The sequence below is a fragment of the Meriones unguiculatus genome, chromosome 8 (genome assembly GCF_030254825.1).
Source record: "Meriones unguiculatus strain TT.TT164.6M chromosome 8, Bangor_MerUng_6.1, whole genome shotgun sequence".
Taxonomy (NCBI): domain Eukaryota; kingdom Metazoa; phylum Chordata; class Mammalia; order Rodentia; family Muridae; genus Meriones; species Meriones unguiculatus.
This window is the reverse complement of record NC_083356.1, coordinates 28,427,735-28,449,904: the sequence shown is the minus strand read 5'-3', so window position 1 is coordinate 28,449,904 and position 22,170 is coordinate 28,427,735. Positions and strand designations below refer to the sequence as shown.

The 22,170-nt window shown below is 44.8% G+C and overlaps 1 protein-coding gene across 2 annotated transcripts in view; it reads right to left on the bottom strand.

The window, feature by feature from the left end:
* The window catches only part of Col22a1 (collagen type XXII alpha 1 chain), a 231,665-nt gene that overhangs the window by 98,439 nt on the left and 111,056 nt on the right, over positions 1–22,170 (bottom strand). For both annotated transcript variants that reach the window (XM_021652125.2, XM_060389316.1), the window contains 9 exons: positions 17,492–17,545; positions 16,794–16,847; positions 13,841–13,894; positions 12,474–12,527; positions 9,414–9,458; positions 8,363–8,425; positions 7,966–8,019; positions 4,311–4,352; positions 181–213 (listed from right to left, as the gene is read on the bottom strand). In XM_021652125.2, coding sequence (XP_021507800.1) covers positions 181–213; positions 4,311–4,352; positions 7,966–8,019; positions 8,363–8,425; positions 9,414–9,458; positions 12,474–12,527; positions 13,841–13,894; positions 16,794–16,847; positions 17,492–17,545 — 453 coding nt within the window. The remainder of the gene's footprint in view (positions 1–180; positions 214–4,310; positions 4,353–7,965; positions 8,020–8,362; positions 8,426–9,413; positions 9,459–12,473; positions 12,528–13,840; positions 13,895–16,793; positions 16,848–17,491; positions 17,546–22,170) is intronic.

Here is a 22,170-nt window from a genome sequence, read left to right as displayed (position 1 = left end):
GCCCGCCAGCTGTGGGAACTACTTTCTTGCTATAATCTAATCCCCTACTTTTCCACAGGACAAGTTCTGCCTAACCATCATGAAGGACTGAGAATCAAATCCCCCAAGCCCCAACTGCTACCCCACATCATCACCCCAAGAGCTGAGGCAACAGGCTGCATAGGGTCCACTGCAACTTACTGGCATTCTTGGGTGTGGCGTGAACATTGACGGCTGAAAAAGAAAGCACACAAGTTAGACAGCTTGGAATCGAAGGAGCCTTCCATTTCAGTCTTTTTCTTTTCCTTAGTTAGGGCTTTATTGCTATGAAGAGACACCATGACGATGGAAACTCTTTTTTCTTTTTTCTTTTTTTCATTTTTCTATTAATTCAATTTATATCTCCATCATAGGTTCCTCCCTCCTCTCCTCCCAGGCCCACCTTCCCTCCTGCATCCCCTCTCCTCTATACCCCAGAATAAGGGAGCCCTCTCCCACCCAGACACCCCAGCTCAAATATTCACATGAGGACTGAGTTCCTCCCCTATGGCTTGGTAGGCAAGTCCCATCAGGGTTACGTGTTCAAAAAGCAGACAACATGGTTCATGTCAGAGATTTTCCCCACTCCCTTAACTAGTGGGCCCACATGAAGCCTAAGATGCCCATCAGACTTATCTTCTTAGGGTCTGTGCATTGTAGTATGTCTATCCTGTACCATGTAACTAAAATCTGCTTATAAGTGAGTATATACCATGTGTGTCTTTCTGGGTCTGTGTTACCTCACTCCTTGAACTCATTTCATTTTTTAAAATCCTGCTGCTTCTAAGAGATTTGCCACGCCAAGGAACACGGACTTGAAATGCCGCTTTATATTTGCTTTTTGAGGTGAGGATGTTAGTGCTTTTTATTCTTTGAAAACTTTATATACATGTCTCTCATGTATTTTGGTGACATTCATTCCCTACTCCTTTCCTCCAACTATCCCCAGATGTGCCCAGCTTCACATCCTCTTTTATTAATGGCCCAATGAGTATTATTAGTATTGCACATAGGAACATGGTGAGCAGTTGTTCACTAGAACATAGGCAACCCACCAAGGGCAGGTGGTAACCGTTACCAAAGAAAAGTATCTTTTAAAAAAAAATGTGTTTTTTGAGACAGAATTTTATGTAGTCTAAGTTGGCTTCCAACTTTCGAAATAGCTAAGGACGACTTGAACTCCTGAGCCTCCTGCCTCTCTACCTTCCAGGTACTGGAATTTTTAGTGTGTCCAGATTTGCATGTGTCCTTTATTGTCGTTAAGTTTGTCCAACAGAATCAGCTTTTTTTAAACAATCAGCACGTGTACTCATACATTAATGAAGGGATGTGCAATGTATGCATTTAGATGATCTGAGATCTCAACATTTCTATGACTCTGGAAATATTTTGTGAGGCTCAAGGAGACAAAACTTCCCGGAGGCCAAAGCAGAATACTCCATGCAGGAAACAGGAAGACAGCCTATGATATTCAATTCAGGTCTCTCTACCCTTTATCCAGTATTACACTTCCCCCGTGCTAGGCAGGGACAGAGTTTGAAGACTAACAAGGGGGCCCAGCCTCTGGCTCCTGCAGAAGCCAGTGAAGATCATCATGAACTTCAGTGTCTCTCCAGCCTTACCGGGACACAGGCTGCAATGAGTCCCTGCTTTGTCTAGCCTTAATGCTTTCACAGATGATATTCCTTGGGCCTGGAACACTGATCCCCTTTAATTGCTATCCTTTGGTCCAGCCTTCAAGACTCCTTTGATTGTCTCCTGATTGTCCTTCCGTCATCTAGTACTTTCATATAAATTAGGTCATTTGAGTCCTAATGCACATCAGCTATAATGAATGTTACTGGATGACATTTTTAACCTGTAACTAGAGTGCATTCCTATAACTGGAGTTTCTGTTTGGTTCCCCTCATCTTATGTCTGTTTCTGTGCCAGCACCATGCTGTTTTTATTACCACAGCCTCTGTAATATAGCTTGAGATCTGGAATTGTGATGCCTCCATCATTCATTTTAGTCAGGATTTTTTTTTCTATCTGGGGTCTTTTCTTTGTCCATATGAGTTTTAATGTTTTTATTCTATTTCACCTCTTCCTTCAGAGAGTTAAAGCTTTCATTGTAGAGGTCCTTCATCTCCTTAAATAGGCTTATTCCTAGACATATTTTAGACTACTGTGACTGGGAACATGGCCATCATCTCTTTCTTAGCATGTTTTTTTAATCAATAAACAGAAAGGCTACTGTTTTTTTTTAACTTTTTGTTTAAAAAGTTACTGGGTTTTTTTTTAATTTTTGTATTCTGCCACTTTGCTGATGGTGTTGATCATTTCTAGAAGCTTCTGGTGAAATTGGGATGTTTTATGTAAAATATCATATCATCCACAAATAGGGATGATTTGACTTGTTTTTCTATTTGTACACATTTAATTTCCTTCCCCTAATAGATTATAGGTTCTCTGTGAAGTCAGAAGCTTGCCACTGGTTGGCCCAGAGCAAAAGCCCAAGGGACAAAATGAGTAGGAAAAAAAACATGATGATACACTACAAAAGGAAAAATGTGTCTTCCTCTCCTTTCCTTCGAGAAATGTGACTTCCCTTCCTTTCCCTAGTTCCAGACTCCTCCGAGTCAGACCACTCTTCCGGTTCAGCACATTGGAGTTCATGCTGATATTTACATACAACTGTGAAGATACGAAAATATGTAATTTTGTGCAAGAAGTAATGTGAATATTAAAATCGAGTACATTATTGCCAGCTGATCACCTGCATCAAGGGATGGTTTCATCAGCTGGGGACAGATGGTGACCTGCCTCTGCCTTGTTTTATGGATAAGGAAACTGCAGGTCAGAGACATGATCCCCCTGAAGACATCTGAGCAACAAGACCATGTAGGGTCAAGACCTGACATCTGCAGGAGGATGGAAGAATTGGTTCTCTATCCTTCAGCATCCAAATGCTCCACAGATTGAATTTTCCTGCTTAGTTTGTTTTATTTGGTGTGTTCATCCATAAAAAATCAAGACTCCAAAGTGTGTATATGTGTATGCCTGTGTTTGTGCATGAGTATATTTGCATGCATGTGTGTGCATATGTGTATATGTGTTTGTGTGTACGTGTGTGTACATGGGTGTGTGTGTGTGTGTGTGTGTGTGTGTGTGTGTGTGTGAGCATATGTATGACTATGTGCCTGTGAGTGCATATATGTGTGCTGTATAAAATTGGATTTTGTTATGTGGACATTGCAGGACTTAATCCCATGTTATAGTCATGTAGGTATTTTGTAATTTTTCCTCATTATAAGCAACACTACCATATACACCCTTACAGTTTTTAGATAAAAATGACCATCCATGTAGGAGAGAATACATTCTAATCAAAGACATTGGTGCCCTCTCTATCAAACCACTGAAATGAACACCCCAAGAAATTTTATTTTCCCCAGAGAACTGGTGTTGGTAGAAGGAAAAGCCTTAAACCTGGAGTCAGCTAGAGGGGGTATTTGTCTCCAATTATACCAGAATTCATAAACAGAGCCATAAGCAAAGTCTCTGTCAATGGCCCAAACAGAATCACAAACTGTAGAAGAAACATTGAAATAAAAATTAATTCCAAATCTAGGACAATTGTAGAATTCTTGGAAATGAATACCTGATAAGAAAAGTGGCCATTTTATATTTATTATATAAGCTAAAGTTCCCAGACAAAAGATATATATACGCTGCAAGGTTCTGATTACACATTTGTGGTCATGGAAAAACAGACCCACATTATCTCTCCTCCCTTCCCTGTCATTCTCTGTTCACCACTGTACTTGATCTAACACTCTACCCACAATTAGGCAAAAATTGACTGGAGTTAACAGGCCACCAACTGAAAGCTAAGACTGTTATCAGATAGCCTTGAAAATCCCTAGACATTGAGAAAGCCTGTGGAAGGTGAGGAATCAGAGTCGTGGGCTATGGTGCTATGGTCCCACTCTGAACAAACAGCTTCTTATCTCTAGAATCTTGTCTCAACTTCCCTGTATGTATCAGGTGGATATGTACTTTCAGTGTCTATAATATATTCTGAGATACAGCAATTGTGCTTTCGTTGAATTAAGTGGATAAAATAAGTACAGGACTTCTCTTTACTAGAAGAGCTAGGAGTGGGTCTAATGATGGACTAATGAAAGCATATTAATAACAAAGTAGTGTGTGTGTGTGTGTGTGTGTGTGTGTGTGTGTGTGTGTGTGTGTGAATCCAATGGCCTTAGGAGTTGAGAGGAGGAGACAAGATGAGAATCAAAGCAACTTACACTTCCAGGTAAGCCAGGGGGGCCTGCTGGACCAACCTCACCCTAGGGGAAAAAAAAATGAAAAAATATGTGATCTCAATCCTGTTAATTCTGCTTATGCCAGGAATGATCTATAATAACACGTCCCTCAGAAAACCAGATCACTTCCCTGTACAGACTTTGATAGATTATGGTTAGGTGGGGAAAGGGTTGGGATACACACATGCATTCTAAATTATACAATATCTCAAATATGTGTATTTCAAAGTATCTACACCAACCCACGTGTCTACAGGTTATTTAAGTGGCCCGCACCATTGCAGCATTTTGTAATAACAACGGGCATACTGAAGTTGTTTCCACTGTTGCCATCAAAGCTAGTTGGAGCAAACGTTCCCACACATGTCCCTTAGCTAATGGCCACACTGAAGTCCAGCTCCCTTAGAGACACCCCCATAGCTGTCCCGCACCCTCAGAATGCAGGACACTCTCCTATGCCTGCTTATACCAGGATTGTTCTTGTGCACAACCCAAGTTTGGGAGCTGATTCAGTTTAACACGAAGCCCAATTGTATCATATCATATAAGTACTAGAGAGGAAGTTTTCTCTGGCTTGCTTCTTCTGTTACAGGGTACACTCTAACTTAAGTATCTCCTGTGTGTGAACTGATTTACTGCTGTGGATAGGTCCATAAAGTGTTTTTTATATTTTATACATAAAATGATAGGTTTCATAATGACATTTTCATATGCTTATATGCTATATATGATTTACTTTGCTTCTGCGCCCCACACTCCGGGTGGTCTCCTTCGTCTTCCAAAGGCCCCTCTTCATTTTAGTGTCACATATGCTTTCGTGTCCTTGTATATGCGTCACACACATTTTATAAACTCTAGATGCCACATACGAGAGGGACCATGTGGTATTTGCCTAAGTCTGGTTTGTTATTGGTAACAGGGTTTCCTCCTTGTTTCTGCAATATAGACAGTGGCACACAAAAGCCTCAGTCCAGATGTACAAACAGAGGCAGCCAGCCAGCCAGGCACCGGGTTTCACACTCAGAATCCAGATTTTCAGAAGAGAGCGTTATCAGAGCCTCGGCATAACCCATCACTCTGTCTCCCCTGACAGGGCAGGTTCCTGTTCTGGAAGACCATCATATGCCTACCCCTACCTTCCTTACCATTAATAATACCAAGGGGTCAAAGCCAGTGTGTCCTACTCAGGGGTGTGGACAAAGGGACAAACGGATGCAAATGGAAAGAGGCAGGAAGAACTGTCCAAAGCAGAGGACACAGGATGCCTTTGGCAGTGGTCTCCTTGCTCATCCCCAGAGCTGTGCAGGAAGAATGGTTGCCGGTGGGAAAGGTGGTGGCAGCGTGACTCTCCATCTTTGATGAAGAGGCTTGATTTCAGAAAGCCATAGGCTTGGGGTAAGATTGACAATGGTAGGTCTGGATTCCATTTCTGTTTCTCTGTAAGTTTTCTGCCCTCAGCTGCTCTTGAGGAGCAGGAAGAATTACCACCCCCTGTTGAAAGGTGCTAGCTAGAGTGCAAAAATGACTGGGGTGGAAATGGATCAAATATAGTGGAAAGTTCTGGTGTCTTTAAAAACTCCATATGTTATGTAAACATGTTTTTTGTTTTTTTTTTAAGTCCCAGGTGTGGGCTATGGGGCTGATAGAGATTGTCCACAGCAGCAAACTATTTGCCTCATGAGCATTCTAAGAGGGGCTTTTGCCAGCTGCAGTTAGTTTAAATCTGAGGACTCTAGAGAGAATAAGTGCCAGAGCCCAGAAAGTGTTAGGGGGATCTGAGAAAAAAGAATGCTGCTGCTCCTGGTTGCTATTGATGCAATTTGACAAGAAGTTGGAGATATCCTGAAAGGAAGATTGGACTTGCCCCAAGGAACCCAACAGCCCTAACCAACAGGAGGTAGCCAAAGAGAACTCCACCCCCTTCACCATTAATCTTCCTTCTCTCCTACCTGGTATTGGGGTATTGGAAGTGACTGGAGTGGAGAAGAGAGGTAGAGGTATAAGAAACCCAAATAAAAAAGAATTAAAGAAAGAAATAGTACCTACAATCAACAGAGGGCACAGCTGAGACAGGGCCTTGCCAAGGCCAGTCAGAAGGGGGCACCATTGCTTTAGTGTCTCGTTTTGGTTTTATTATTATCCAGCTCTCCAGGGGAGCTTAATATGACCCAGAATCTTTAGAAGCCTGCATGCAAAGCAGAGCAATTAGAGCTTTGTGGTCTTCCTAACCCTCTGCATTCTGGAAAAGAATATCTCTAAAAGAAATTGCATTTCTGAGAATCCAAGTTTGAACAAAAGTTCCCGGAAAGAAACAGCAAGCACCTTTCCCAGAACATGCCATGGCTGATTAACTGATTAGGATTTCAAAGAGAGTAGAGGTTAAAATATTGCAGGAGCTATTCCTTGCTTACCTAATGTATTAACACATCACTAGCTTCCACTACCCCCAAAGCTAATAGTGTCATCACAGAGCTTCTGGAGCCTCTAACAGAGCTCCCCCACTTCTCTGTAACCTGCCCATCTGATATCTCCTCTAAAGTATTTTGATTTATGACCTCCTTTGTTCTGTTTCTATTAAACACTTGTGAAATCAGTCCCCCAAAAGAAACACAGTGTTTGAGGTGACTTAAATCTCTGTTCCCAGGTCATGGTTGCTCATATTCCTCTCTGGAATAAATCATCTCTTATTCCATTGAAGTGAGAGCTATTTCTTTCATAAACATCAAGAAACCAGCAAACTGAGGGGAGCCTCACCCAGGACCATGTTGTCAACATAGCTGGAGTCAAGGAATGAGAAAAGCAGGAGGTGTGCTGAAAACCAGAGTGTGGAAAGTGCATTGTGAAAATAGACACCTTTCAGGAGGAAGGAGACTATGGGCCTCTGAGTGTCATTGGCCCCTGGACCCAAGAAGGCAGTCCTATGTGTCATCATTCTGTGGGCCCACTGTGAGGAAGCTGGTCCTCTATCAGCAGACCTGGAGGTCACTGAGGATGAATCCCCTTCCCTCATAATCAGCAGCTTGTGACACTAGGAACTGAATCTGCAGGACTTTGACAGCTAATCAGAAGTATGAGCTCTGGGTCCTACCCTGGCCTGGCCCATGGTGGAGTAATGACATTCTAAACTACCCCAAAAATTAGAAGATTACTATCTAACCAGAGGCTTTCTGGGGGAAAAATGTCATGCCAGTGTTGACAGACCATTAAGGCAGAGTAGCAATGCTTCCCTGTGTCAGGATTATTCAGAAATATGCCTTGGAACAATACAAATATAGCCTGCAAAACTCTCCCTCCTCCCTCTACCTCTCCCCCCCACACTCTCTCTATCCCTTCTCCCTTTCTCTCTCTCCCTCTCTCCTCTCCTCTACTTGCCCTCCCTTTCTCTCTCTCCCTCTTCCCTCCCTACCTGAAGTTTCTCCCTCTGACTCTTTCCCTCTTTCTTCTTCCTTTTCCTCCCATTTCCTCCCGTGTCTCCCTTCCTCCACTGTTCCCTCTCTTCTCTCTCTCTCTCTCTCCCCCTCTCCTCCCTCCCTCCCTTCCTCAGTCCCTCTCCCTGTCTCTCCCCTTTTCTTCCACTCATTCCCCCACCACCAACAACTGGAAAATTTTGGTAATAATGAGAGCGTGCAGCTGTTACCTTTTCACCTTGGACACCTTTCAGCCCAGGAAGTCCCATTTCACCTTTTTCTCCCTAAAGTAAAAGATACATTAAAAAGCATTAGAACCTCCTCCTCTCTATAGGATGGCCATAGTGAAACCTAACTCCAAGGAGCGGAGGCAGCTGACTCCTGACTTTGTTGCCTCACATGCCTTTTCCTCTGAAGGTGCCCACACTTCCCAGAATGTCTTTCAGCCATTGTCCTTTCATTCCTGCTTAAGGACTCTAGGTTCTGAGCTTCTTGCACAATACCAGGAATTAATCTATTCTCCTAGTCAAAACCATCACCTCATCCCAAGGGTCTAAGGTTCCAGAGGATTCTCTTTCCTTGAGTGAGAGCACAGTGGCCATGCTGGCAAGAGGCAGTCACACTCACCTGGTCCCCTTTGTCTCCACGAGGTCCTGGGAAGCCTGGAGCACCAGGAAGGCCAACTTCTCCCTACGCAAACAAAGCCAGTAGGTACCAGTTAGTTTTCCCTGTGAGAGAGGTTCTGGGTCACATGCTTTTCATCCCCTCACAGATTTCAAGCTTAGTCACGTGGAAAGTAGAGCCTTGCCAAAAGGGAAATTCTAGAGAATCTGTTTTGGGATACCCCAGGTTCCTTTTTGTCTGGGTCATTTCCTCTCAGGCATCCTCATCCTACTTCTCTGGGTACCTAACTCCTCCACCCTTTTAGGACTCAGTCACAGTGTCAGACCTTCAGCATCTTTCCTGGCATCTTTAGGCCCCTCTTTAGGATGACACGCTTCCATCACTACACCACTCAACAGCCATTATGCCCAGTTTCTCTTGGCTCCTAAGTGGGCTCTAATCTCAGCACAGTAACCGATGCCTAGGACACACTGAAAACTCTCAATCAATCAGATGAAGGTATGAAATAAATGAACTTTCAAAAGGCATGATTCCTCTTGTACCTTAAAAATGTTTATCTAAGACATGATGCACAATGATGATTCATTAATTAAAGAATAAACAAAAGATAAAAATACAATCTGGGCACAGGGGTCTTTTCTGAGACTGATTCTCCAACTAAGGACCATTCATCAATATAACCTAGAACTCCTGCTCAGATGTAGCCCATGGCAGCTCAGTATCTAAGTGTTCCCTAGTAAGGGGAACAGGGACTGTCTCTGACATGAACTCAGTGGCTGGCTCTTTGACCTTCCCCCCACCCAAGGGAGGAGCAGCCTTGCCAGGCCACAGAGGAGGATAATGCAGCCAGTCCTGATGAGACCTGATAAGCTAGGGTCAGATGGAAGGGGAGGAGGACTTCCCTTATCAGTGGACTTAAAGAAGGGCATGAGAGGAGATGAGGGAGGGAGGGTTGGTTTGGGAGAAGAGAGAGGGTGTTACAGCTGGGATACAAAGTGAATAAAATGTAATTAATGTAAAAAAATTAAAATAAAAAAAATATGAGCACACGAACCTTCTCACCAGGATGGCCTGCAAGGCCCCGCTCCCCAACTTCACCCTGTGGACAGAGTAACAAAGTCTGATTATCTTCTATGCATACCTTCACACGTGGCTGTCATTCGACAGCTGGCCTCACACATCCATAGTACCTGCCAGCCACAGCTCTTGGCTCTCTAAAATCAAACATTAAGTCCCAGAGACCCTGAAGCATGAAGCCAATGTGTTCAATATTCCTGCAGATAGGAATTACCTCATACTGTCCCCCACATGCTTCTTCATGTTGTCTTCTGCTTCCCCCAAAGAAGCAACTCTCGGCAGGACTGAAGTTTGTGCTTGCTGCATCTGCTCATCATTTGCAGTTCAAAACAGCAAGGATCCCAAACCTGGAACCCTTGAATACACCCCAACTCCAGGTCTCAGGACACATCAAATACCAAAGCCTCACTCTGGGCTCAGCAATGAAGGAGAAGCTGGTACAGAATGTGTCCCTATGACTCAGGGTTCAGTCCTTTTATAAAATCAGACATCCCTGTGTCAGAAGCAGGGAAGAGTTTAACTTCTCCTTCTCCCTGTTATGTTGCAATGGGAGAGCTTTCTAGGAGACAATGTCAGATACCCAGGCTTCTAGGAGAAAGCATGCCCTAAAGAGGTTCACACCAGTTCTTGTCCACTCTCAAGTTTACTCTCATCCATGATGTTTCTACTGGGGTCTTAATGCTCACCTTAAATTTTCTGTTAAGACATAATCTTCAATGAGTTACTATGGGGTGGAGCCTTCAGGAGATGATCAGTCATGAGGATAGATTCCTCATGAATTGAATTAGTGTCTTTACAAACAAACAAACAAACAAACAAAAACACTGGTCTATCCTGTCATGGAGACTGCTATCTTATAAGTGTCCATCTTATCCTGTACCTCTGGTGTCGCCATAGCATCTAGAGATATAAGGATGGATCATCTACAAAGTAGAAAATGGCTACTGCTACCTGGACCTTGAACTTCACAGCCTCCAGAACTGTGAGCAATAAATTTCTGTTGTTTAAAAAGATGTCGCCTGAAGTATTTTGTCATAGAATACCAAAGAATTAAGACATTGCTCCCACTAGCATCGTGCGGTCAGGCTAACTTGGGAGGCGGGATCGGAAGGGGCCTATTCCAAGGCTATCAGCTGCTGTGTCACCAGGCCCTTGCAAGAATAGGTGCATGGCAGGTTAATTTCTAATGGTATGTCTTAAAAATCACTAATTTCCTCCCCCTTCTTCAGAAGGGAAGGTGGGACTAGGAGGAAAGGAGGGATTGGTTTATGGGGGGATACAAAGTGAATAAAGTGTAACTAATAAAAGTTAAAAAAAAAATAAAAAAAGAAAGGGAAAAAAATCACTAGTTCCTTCAGAGGCAATCTGAGCTTAATATCTGCACACTATCTGGTAAAAGCTTTGGAATAGATATCCATACGAAGTATGGTTTTCTGATGAGTAGACACATGACTGGAAGGTTGAACCAGTTGGTGATGTGGATTTTTCCCAGAGCTGTGCCAAATCAACTGGTTGTGAAGGCCAGCGGAATCGTCGCTTATTAGAAAGGAAGGCAAAGAAAAGGTTGTAGAAAAGGAGGAGGGAGACATGGAAGAGAGGAAGGAAGTAAAAGAAGGAAGGTAGTTGGGTGAAGAAACCAAATGTTTGTTTAGTGTACACATCCATCTTAGACTATAGCTCTGGCTCCATGAAATGATCCAACATATGGAGTTAGCACCTTCTGGAATTCTCTATGCACCCTACAATACCCAGCGACACCCTCAGGTTTTCAGCACATCTCATAAGAACCCTCCTAAGCAGAGCTGTGCAAATTGTTCACCACTGAAGTTTCCCCTTGAAACCAGCTGCCACGGCCTCCCCACATCTGTCATATGAACTGCTTCCTAGGTACTAAGGGAGAGCAAGCAACCGAGGGTGGCTGGAAACTCTGAAGGCTGCTGAAGTGTGTCCTGAATTTGGCCATCAATGAGGTGACCTGATAGACCTTCCACTGGCTCCATCCCTGTCAGAACCAGCTAATTTGTACAGCTCTGTACAGCGCTCACTCTAATTGGGCTGACTTATTAAATGCCCCCATTGCAAGTCTTCACATAGGAGCCGCACTGTTCTTGAGTGTGGAGGGGAAAGGGGCACTACAGAGCTGGGAAAGAGGCCGGTTCTGTGCTTAAACAGCCCACACACTGCCAAGCAGGAACAGAGCAGATGCAGGGTGGAGTATCAGTTCTCCTGACATAGTCCGTCTGGCTACAGTGTCGCTCAATACTAAGAGCTGGCATTATGCACAAATGCACACCAGGGTCTAGCTCCCCTCTCTTCTGTGTTGACTGTCTACACTAGCTATACTGTGACTTTGAGCTGATGACTTTGGGAAGCAGGAACCTGATGCCAGTTGGGAAAGTCCACAGTGAGAAACTCCCAAACATGGAGTGAAAGCCATTACTACAAGGCACTGGACTGTCTTACATTCATGGCAGTGTCCTGTCAAGCGCTGGCTGCTTGCCCACGCAAGCCTCTTGCTGCTCCATCAGCTGGAAGCCCAGTGGGTGACAAATTTGCAGTCCCCAGCAGGACTTCTCTATCACTACATTTAAGAAGGAACCCAGACACCAGAGGTCATGGGAGGAAAAACCAAGGAAAGACAGAAATACAGGCAAGAAAAAAGAGGAAGAGGGAATGAGAAATGTCTCTATCCCCTTGCTCACTCCCTAGCAGAACAAACCAGTCAGTAGATGTGGTGTCTTTCCCCAGGTCCTCAGCTCTCTTTGATGCCTCCTCTATGGAGCAGGTCTCCTTAGCAGGACCTCTCCATCCCATACCACATTTCCCCAGGAGGTGACCTTGGCTCTGCTGTGATGAGACTCGGGGTATCATGATGGAGCCCCATGGAGCTGCCAAGCCTGATAGTTAGCCATTTCCCAATCATACATGCTTCCTTTGAGGCTCCCAATGGCACACCCAGATGAGATAAAATACACAGATGGGGGTCACACAACCCCATCTGGAAGTACAGATGTAAGAAGAATGGTGAGAGTCATACCCGAGGTCCAGGCATTCCAGGCACGCCGCCTTCCCCAGGGTCCCCTGGTTCTCCCTGTGGGAAGAAAAATGCAGAGTCAACACAGAAGGGACCAAGCTTGGTTGAACACAGCTACAGCTGGCTTGGGATGGGTCTGAAACAGAGCCACCTGTGCATAGATAGTTCTGAACTCTCATTCTCTGTGGCTCTCTCAATGCAGGACACCTCCAATGTCCCATACTCCCCATACTCTGTTGCTTAAAGTGTGTGATTGGAAACAACTGGAACTCCTTCCCTTCTGAGAGATTTCAACTAGAGACAATGTGGCAGTCCCTTTTTATTTGAAAATACAAAGTACTTGGTTAGCCAGAGAGAGGAGCAAATATTTACATAAATGGCCTTAAAAGGAGGCATCCCAAAGATTCTAAATCAACATACCACAAAGATAGTGCACCATTCACAATAGTCAAATTATGGAATCAGCCTAGGTGCTTGTCAACAGATGACTGGAAGCAAGAAAACGTGCATCTGTGTATACACGTGAGTCAATTCCATTCAGTCAAAGAGATGACTAAAATTATGCCACTTGCTGAAAAATGGATGGAACTTCAGATCATTATATTAAATGGAATAGGTCAGATTACAAAAGACAAAAATACATTTTATTTTCATTCGTGGTGAGACTTTCTTCAGATGTGTAAAATTATGGGTGTGTTCTGCCACAGCTGTTTTTCAAGGGCAAATCTGAACTTATAATTTAAGAATAAAATTTGTTAAAATTATCCATTGTAAGGGTGGGAGAGGTGGGCCAGTGGTTAAGAAAGAACACGTGTTGCTTTTGCAAAGAACCTCAGTAGTTCCTGAGAACCAATGTGGCAGGGCACAGATCCCAGTTCCAGGGAACCAGGGAACAACAACACCCTCTTCTTACCCCTGAGGCACTGCACACACATATGGACAGGCATACACACAGGCAAAACTGTCATTCACAGGAAATATTTTTTAAATTTTTTTCAAAAATGTGAATTTTATCCTATTGTCTATTTATTCACTTGAGGCATTGAAAGTGTGAATCTGATTTTCTATTTCTTGGAATCCAACCTTTGAATCTCCCCTTCATAACCTTTTTAAATGATCTTCACTGGAAACCTTTAAATGAAGCCTCCCACGACTAATTTATCTCTCCAGATTGATTTTAACTCTTTCAGAGCCTTTCTGGGTTGCTTTGGTAGAACTCTGTTATATTTGATGTTGTAAAACCAACCATTTTAACTATGCCTTGGTCCAAAGCCCAGGCAAATAATTAATTTCAGAACTCGACAACTAGGTTATCTCCTTTCCTCTTCAGTTTTTGATGCTCGAACTCATGGTACCCTGAGAGTACCCACCTTGGAGCCAGGCAGACCTGGTGGTCCATTCAGCCCATCCTTTCCAGGTGGCCCCTGGAACAAGAAAGGAAAGAAAGAAAATGAAGACAAAGACATGTGTAGGGAAGACTTGAGGGAAACTGCCAACTAGGAGGTGATTCTACAGCTAGACTGATTGCATGGTCTCACCCACTTTCCAGATACTTTCTTTCTCAAGAAGCACTTATCTCTGCCAGCTAGGCTTTCCTTACATTTTGCCAGGACTATACAGTTACTAGCCTCTGGTCTGTGCCTTGGCTCATTTATTATACATGCAGATGAATGAGGGGGAAAGACAGACTTCTGTGGCGGACATTTTGGTTTCTTTAAAAACTCAGCTATGTTATGTAAATGTGTTTTTGTGTTAATCCCAAATGTGGGATACGGGACTGCCTTAGTTTATCCACAGCTGCTAACTGCCTCGTGTGTCTCGGTTAGTGGCATTCTGAGGACTTGGAGAAGATATAAATTACCAGATCCAGGAGAGAACTGGAAACTCCAAGAAAGAAGAAGGCTGCTGTTCCCCATGCTGTTGCTGGTTTTCCCTTCTGCTGTGTTTGCTATTGCTGCTTTGCTGGACTGCTAGATATCCTGAGATTCTTATTGCCCAAAAGAAGCAGATGACCCTAACCAGCCAGAAGTAGTAAAGAGACCTACGTTACTTCTCACTAACCTTGTCTCCTACTTAGTGTTGCCATGTTAGAAGGTATTAGGAGGGATAATGGAGGTAGAAGCATAAGAAATCGATAAAGTAAATAAAAGTACACCAGCAGGGTTCTAGTCCTAATCTTGGCTTCTAAGAGGCCCAGAAGACAGGACCATCCACACTGATCCTGCACTCCTTTACTAAATCTCCTGGTTTAATGTTTCTTTTTTTCCCACCAAGATCTTCCCTTCCCCTTGTTCCTCAGAGAAGCCAGTCCCCAGCTTTCATCATGGCTGGCATCCCAGCCTTGTATTTCTGAGGAGCCTCACATTGCACCTTCTGATTCAATGTGTTTTCTCCATTCCAAGCTTAAGATTCTATCCCAGCCCCTGGGTCCAGATGAGACAATGAATCCCAAGACAGAGTGGCCTCCAATGTCACAAAGATGGTGATAGGGACCTGGAGAGCCTCCTGGATACAACTGCAAGTCCCTACACTAAACCTAAGATAGAGTAGCTTCTGGGGTCACAGAGATGGAGATGAGGACCTCCCACCCCAGGCCAAATCTAAGATGTTTTATCACCCCCATTTCTTGGGACCTTAAGTCATGTATCAGCACACACACTTCCCCTTAAGGACAGACAGAAACAGGCTTCCCTACAGCCTCATCAGGGGCTATTTCTTGGTATCTATGAATGTTATTAAGTCAACTTTTTTGTTTGTTTTTCTCTTTATTTAAAAAGGGGATTATCACTGTATAGCCCTAGCTGACCCAGTACTCTTTATGTAGACCACCCTAGCCTTGAACTCACAGCAATAGTCAAATATTACAAGCTGTATTTATAAGTATGCACTACATGTTACCTTAAATTTTTATGGCCTTTAAAAATTGACCCTGCTCTCTCTTCTAAATGAGAATTTTCTGCTGTGTGATTTAAGACTCCCATCTCTCTGTGTCACCAGCTTTAGAAGTTGGCTGTAAGCAAAAGGAGAGTTCCCTCTACACAGAGCAGGTCTACTGACTATCATGGCCACAGGAGAAGAGGCCACTTGTTAACAGTGGAATCATGGCAATGACCAAGAAAGATCAAGTCCAAAGCTTGAGCTGAGCCATAGCCTCATCTTGGTAAAACCATAATGCCCCTTTAAAAAAATGTTTTCTCCACAGTCCCTTCCCTCTTCTGACTGTTGGTGGTCATTTGAACACTTTGTTTTCTGTTCTGAGTTAGAGTCCAGCTGCATAGCCCAGGATAACTTGGAATTCACAGCAATTCCCCTGTCTCTGGCTCTCTAGTCCTAGAATCACAAGTGTATGTCATCATGCTCAGATTGATGAGCACACTTTCAGATAAACTCACTGCCTCAGAAGGTTGGTGAGCTTGAGCTGCTGCACGGCCCTGACAACTTTACGTACTTACTGCAGCTAACTATGACTAAGAAATGTCGCCTGGTGCTCCTCCAGGTTCGCACTCATTTCCCTAAGCATGCACTACAGCCCTGGCTTGATGGCTGATGTCCTTTGGGAAGCAGCAGAGTTTCAGTCGGGGGCTGGCATCAACCTCTTGTCCTATCTCCCCGGCCTTTTATCCATGTCTACAAAGGGTCCTGTGACCCACATAAAATGGAGAGCTGTGTGTTGGTGTTCTGCAGCATCCAGAGGCCCCATCCAGGCCCTAGCCTTTACTCTACAAGGAGCTCGTCATAAATAAATCCCTCAGAGTAAAGTAGGCTCCTCGGGTTTTAGGGCCTCAGGCCAATACAGCACCTGGTTTCAGGGTGACTGACTGTCCCCAGGCCACTCCATCAGTATGTCTAAAGAGGCTTGTACCGACATGCCAAGGTAACATGTCTACCTTCAGCTGCATAGCTTTCCTGCAACATTAAAGCTAGCTGATTCCTAGGGCTTAGAAGAAACCAGAAGGCCCTTGAAATGCCAGGGTATTCTCCACGTATGAGAGAGAAACATTGTCCAGAAATGTAACCCTCTAGATATCCCTCAAGAACAAGTTGTTACATTTTAGTTGGAGGAACTTTGTGCATGTTTCTTTGGAAACAAGAACAAGGGTGGCCGGAGCAAGTGGGGAGGCAGTCTCAGGAGACAGCAGGAGAGAAAGGAAAACCAGCCCCCCCCCACAACCTCATGCTCTGCTGTAAATTAGGGGGCTTCTGAAAGCCTCACCAGTTCTGGGAGAGAACCCTAGATTCAGGGACTAATGTCTGGCTATTCCTGACAAGGAGCAATGAAGGTCAGTAAGGGGCCACATAAAAGAAGAGCTAAAAACAACTCACCACATGCCCAGCAGGCCCAGGTTTTCCAGGGAAGCCAAGCTCTCCAGGTAAACCCTGAGAGGGGAAATAGAAAAACTGTTAGTCAATTTATTTGAGATTGGAGCCTTGTCCTGATGCCATCCCAGGCACAGGATCAGGCCTCTGGCTCTAAGAAAGGTACCTCAGTGTATCTACCACCCCCAGTGCCTGCCACCGTAAAACACAGAATTGCCCCAGCTCCACCATTGGTGAACACACAGCTTGTCTGCTCTGTAGCCGATGCTGCTGTCCTAGCCATCCATGCCCAAATACTTGCCAGGGCTCACCTCCCACTGCTCTCCCACTGAGGCTACCCTGCCCACTACCTGGACAGTTTCCCAGCCGACCCTTAAAGGATGAGAGGGGAGAATGTTAACAAACCCTGGCCTTGGTGTCCTGTTTTGTGAGGCCAGACCTCAGAAATCTATGTATAGTTGAATATCAATCCAGCGTGATGCAACCCCATATCACGCCACAAGATGGTACCAAGTGTTATGTTGGCCTATATGTCATCTGTCACCACTGGACCCAAGAGCCTGAGGCTGCAGAAGCTTGGAGGCATCTGCACCCAGAGCCTTTCTGTTTGTGGCTTTATTCTGGATATGGGCATAGAAAGCCCTCCCCTGCCTTTGAAAATACTATCCCAGGTTCCCTTTGAGAGAAAATCAAGCCAGCCTTACCGGGGGACCTCCAGGTCCAGGGGGCCCTGGAACACCGGGTGGGCCAGGTGGGCCCTGCATAGAGAGAGAGTGGACGGTTATAAAGGTATCCAAAGAAGCTACCTGGTATGTTACAGACGAGTGTTTGAGAAAGGAGTAGGTAGTGTGGCGGTGTGGGAAGACTTCAGCATCACCTGCCTCCCTCGATTTCAAGTGGAAAGAGAGAGAAGGGATGAGGTAAAAAATGTGAAGCAAAATTTGCCAATTACCAATAAATATCTTATTTGTATGCTGGTCAGTTTCTGTCAACTTAGCACAAATGAAGGTCATCTGGGAAAGGGAAGCCTCAATGGAAGAATCGCCACCATCAAACTGCTCTGCAGGGGTATTACCTTGATTGCTGATTGACGTGGGAGTGTCCAGCCCACTGTGAGCAATGCCGCCCTTGGGCAGGCGGACTTGGGCTATCTATGAAAGATAACTGAGCAGGCCAGAGAAAAGCAACGCAGTAAGCAGCGTGTGGTCTCGGCTACAGTTCCTGCCCAGTGGCATCACTCAGTGATGGACTGTAACATAGAAGTCAAATGAACCCTGTCCTCCACAAGCTGTTTTTGGTCGGTGATACAAACTAGCATTAACCTGCTTCATGACCTTTCATGCAATCTGGCTAAATCACTTGGAACATTTAAAGAGACCATACACATATGTACACGCACACATACATACATACAGTGGCCATCCACTCACTAGTCTCCCCAAATCTTTGTCACCACCAATCATGGCCCAGAGCTGATGTCAGTGTCAGCATCACAGAGCAGACTGTGGGTTTCAGGCCATAGTCTGCTGATTTCCTCTCCCCTGCACACTGCTACTCCATAGGGACCAGTCCGGCCAGGAGTAGGAATGTTCATTGTATGTGTATAGTGCACAGGGGTGTATGTATCTGGAGCTGGGTTCATCACCAATTATCCATTACCCGTGCTGGTACAGGACCACGGGTCCTGTAAAGGCAGGAAGAAAATTGTAACTAATATCCGACAAGAAGCCAGAGCTCATGTTTCCGTGATTGTGAGGATGAGGAGGGGAGAGAGGTACAAAGAGAAACCCGAGCACGGATTAGGGGGTGACCTACGGACACCTGGAAGACTGAGGCAAGGGGCTGGAGAAGGCAACTACTTAACCCTGAAAAGGTTAGACGAAAGGACCCACAGGCTAGGCACACAACAGCAACTTCTAGGACCAATAGAAGGCACTAATGTGTGTATTCTCCCTCTGGACCTGGGGACCACATCTTCTGAGATGACAGCCAGTGGTCTGCGTCCCCTCTGTGATCAATGTCTGGGTAACTTATCTTACACTCAGATGCTCAAGAATCAACCTTCTTGGATCATCTGCATCTCAAAAAGAAACGAACCCAGGCTACGACACAGAGCAGGTCTCAGAAAGTGCCAAAGTCACCTGAAAGGAATACTTCAAGGGACCATTTGCACTCGGGAGTATAATAGAATATGGCCACCGGAGGGCGATAAAAACCAAAGAATGGCACACTGATCACAATATTGAGCTATTCCGTTTACTGCCTCTGGGTGGTGCGTGTGAGTCAAATTCTCTTATACAAAATAAAAGTGTTTCTAAAACAGGGCTCCGAGTGCCCGCCATTGTTCAGTTTCTCAGTAGCTCACCTAGACCTGCTGAGTCTTTGGGCGACATCTATCCTGTTTGAGATGTTTACCCCAAGTCAGGGCAGCTGGGGAGGCTACAGTGAGCTAGGAAATGTCCTGCGTAAGGACAAACCCGTCCTTGTAGGACAAGGCTGGTGAAAGGTGGTAATCATGGCTGGCTGCCGGCCTGGCCCCATCATTACAGCACCACACCCAGCTGCTGACCAGATCTGTTTACCTCTCTGCATGTTGAGCGATCTGCAGAAATCACCAGACCCTCTTGCCTCTGAAAGCACACTCCAGGCCACCCACTGTCATTCAAGGATCCCTCAGGCCTCACAGCACCCACAAATGGAGCTTAACAGAGGGCCTAGACTAGATAGCACTCAGCTGGCCCTGAGTATATTTCCCATTCTTCCCTCCTTACATGCCTGGCTGTGCAGATGGCTCTGGAATGATTAACCTTCTACAAGACTTCTCTCAGAAATTTGGGCCTCCTAGCCAGCCAATTGCTACTCTAACCTAATTCACCCCTGCCCCTTTCTGCAAACATCCTCACCCTGCTGCTGTTTGTTGTGCTTGCTTGGCTCACGGTGTTCTAGAGTTGATGATCTTTGTTGAAAATGAAACTTTTGTGTTTGGGAGTAAAGAAAACAGGCCAAGGATCTTGCAGCTATCTTTTCTAGGAGGGAGAAAAGAGGAATATGTCTCTGGAAGGGTCTAGCTGCTACAGTGTGCCCTGAATTGGAGGTCATACATATAAGAACGAGAGCTCCCCTGTTTAGGCAGCAGGTTAGGCCTAAGGTCAGGGGCGGGTATGATGCCAGGTGATTCGGATAGCTCTAGTACAGGATCATTCCATGCCACCAGCTCTAGCTGCAGCTACCTCCACTCTAGCCCTCTCCCTGTTGCTGTATGCATAATAAAACAGTGAGTAGGCACACGATGGGTGGGGGAAATAGGAGAAGGGACCAAGGCCCAGAACTGCCAGAAGTGAGCAGGCCTTTTGGTATTTATGCTGTCCAGGTTTTAAACACTGGCTCCACCTCATTTTAGGTCCCACACTGATCAAGTGAGGCAGCTCTTTCCATCCCAAGCTGCAAAGGAGGGAAAAGAAATGGGAAGTAGATCAATTGGGAGTCCACAGAACTGGTGCTGGAATAGAGCACCATGTTCCAGCGCACCATCCAACTCTGTACTCCAGCCCGGCCTTCCAAAATCCTGCTAAAGATACCCAGTCTCATACCCTGCCTGTATCCACATTCTGTCACTGAAGGAGAATCTAGAATGTAAATACATCTTGGAGAGCTCTGAGTACAAACCTTCAGCACCTGGTTCTGCTGTGCATACAGCAGGGACTTTAAAAAGGCTATAAGCTAGAGGCACAGAACCACTAGGGATGTCCTTGGGAATGAAACCCACCAATGCACCAGCCATGTAGATGAAGACAGAGGCCAAAGGCAGCTGGAAACTGCTCTCAGGAGGCATCACAACAGCCTCCAGCATCCATTTCAATTTACACTACACGGAGGATCTTTCAAGCCCAGTTTGGGGATGGGGGAAATGCAAAGCAGTATTCTGCCTGGCCAGGGACCTGCTCTGCTGGCCACCGCTGTCTTCTGATGGTTGTAATGCTTACAGGGTTGGCAGATTTGCACAAACAGCCATCTCTCCTTTAGATCATCTTTCTATTCAACCTCCTGTTGTCGTTCATTTCTCCATGGACATCTAACTGGAAGGTGGGTTTTCAGGGGACAAGGAAGCCCCTCATTTTCCCTTCTTCCCCTGCTAAAAGAAATGCCTTTAAAAGCTAGGATGCTCCACAGTCCTTGCCTTTTGTTATACATGAAAAATACTAGTGTCTCCGGGGAGGAATCGAGATAGCAGAAACAGAGACTGAGACACAAAACTTTTCAAGGTCTGCAGCTTCTCAAGATGCTGCCACTGAGAAACTCATCTTCTCTGGGCCAAGCGATGAGCCAGCTGGAATGTAGGTGAAAATTTAAGGCTTGAAGCTGAGCAGAGAGCTCAGTGGTATAGCACCTACCTGACATGCACACTTCCACATCATGGCAAAATAGTAGGGCTTTGGGTGCCCTAGGTAAAATTCTAGATGGCCTAAATGCTACCTCAATGGATTTCATCTTCAGGACCTTTATCAGGCCAAAAATGGCATAGGGGTTGTACATCATTATCTCTGGACTCAGGAGTGTGTGTGTGTATGTGTGTGTGTGAGTGTGTGTGTACACATGCTCCTTATTTTTTATTTTAAACATTAATGAAAACATCTAGCCAAATTAATCAGACTATTAACGAGTAACACATTAGCCAATAGATGCAAATGTTGATAAAATGCATGCCTGTTTGCATTATCACTAATGAAAACATCAAAGTAATTACACTCCATATTAATTAATTAATCAGTCCACTAATTATTAAGGAAGCAACATTTAATCCCTATATAAACAGCTATCTGATGTAATTAGTAGTCACAATGATGATCTATAAGTAGCCAATTAATCTAATTATTCCTAATAAAGAAATAGCAAAAATTTATTTCTAACACAGTAATTCCAACTGTGGTACACTTAGGAAGTTGAATAGAATTTGGAGACACATGATTTTGCCTGCATGAATTAACAGAGCCATCAAATTAATTCAGTGTGCAGCTGGGACAGTTTTGAGGGAAAGGTATTCATAATTTGTGGTTTCCCTTGAGGTGTAACTGTGATCACTGCCCATCTCAGGGAATGTCTGCAGAGTCCTATGTAGCCTACCCAGCTCTCACAGCAGCTCTGTTCCCTGGATATGTACCCCTCCCTCCCCTACCCAGGAATCTTGATACCTTACACAGTGGCAGGCATCAGCAGTTAATACTACAACTGATATCAGAAAGAATCAAAGCACTAAGCATGTGATTTCACAGACAGCATGCCACCTTCTTCCTAGATTCAAGAGCAACCTTTGAGGCAGTGTCACTGAACTTGGGTTTATCTGTGGTTTCTCTCCATATTGACAATGTTTAACAATTCCTAAAAG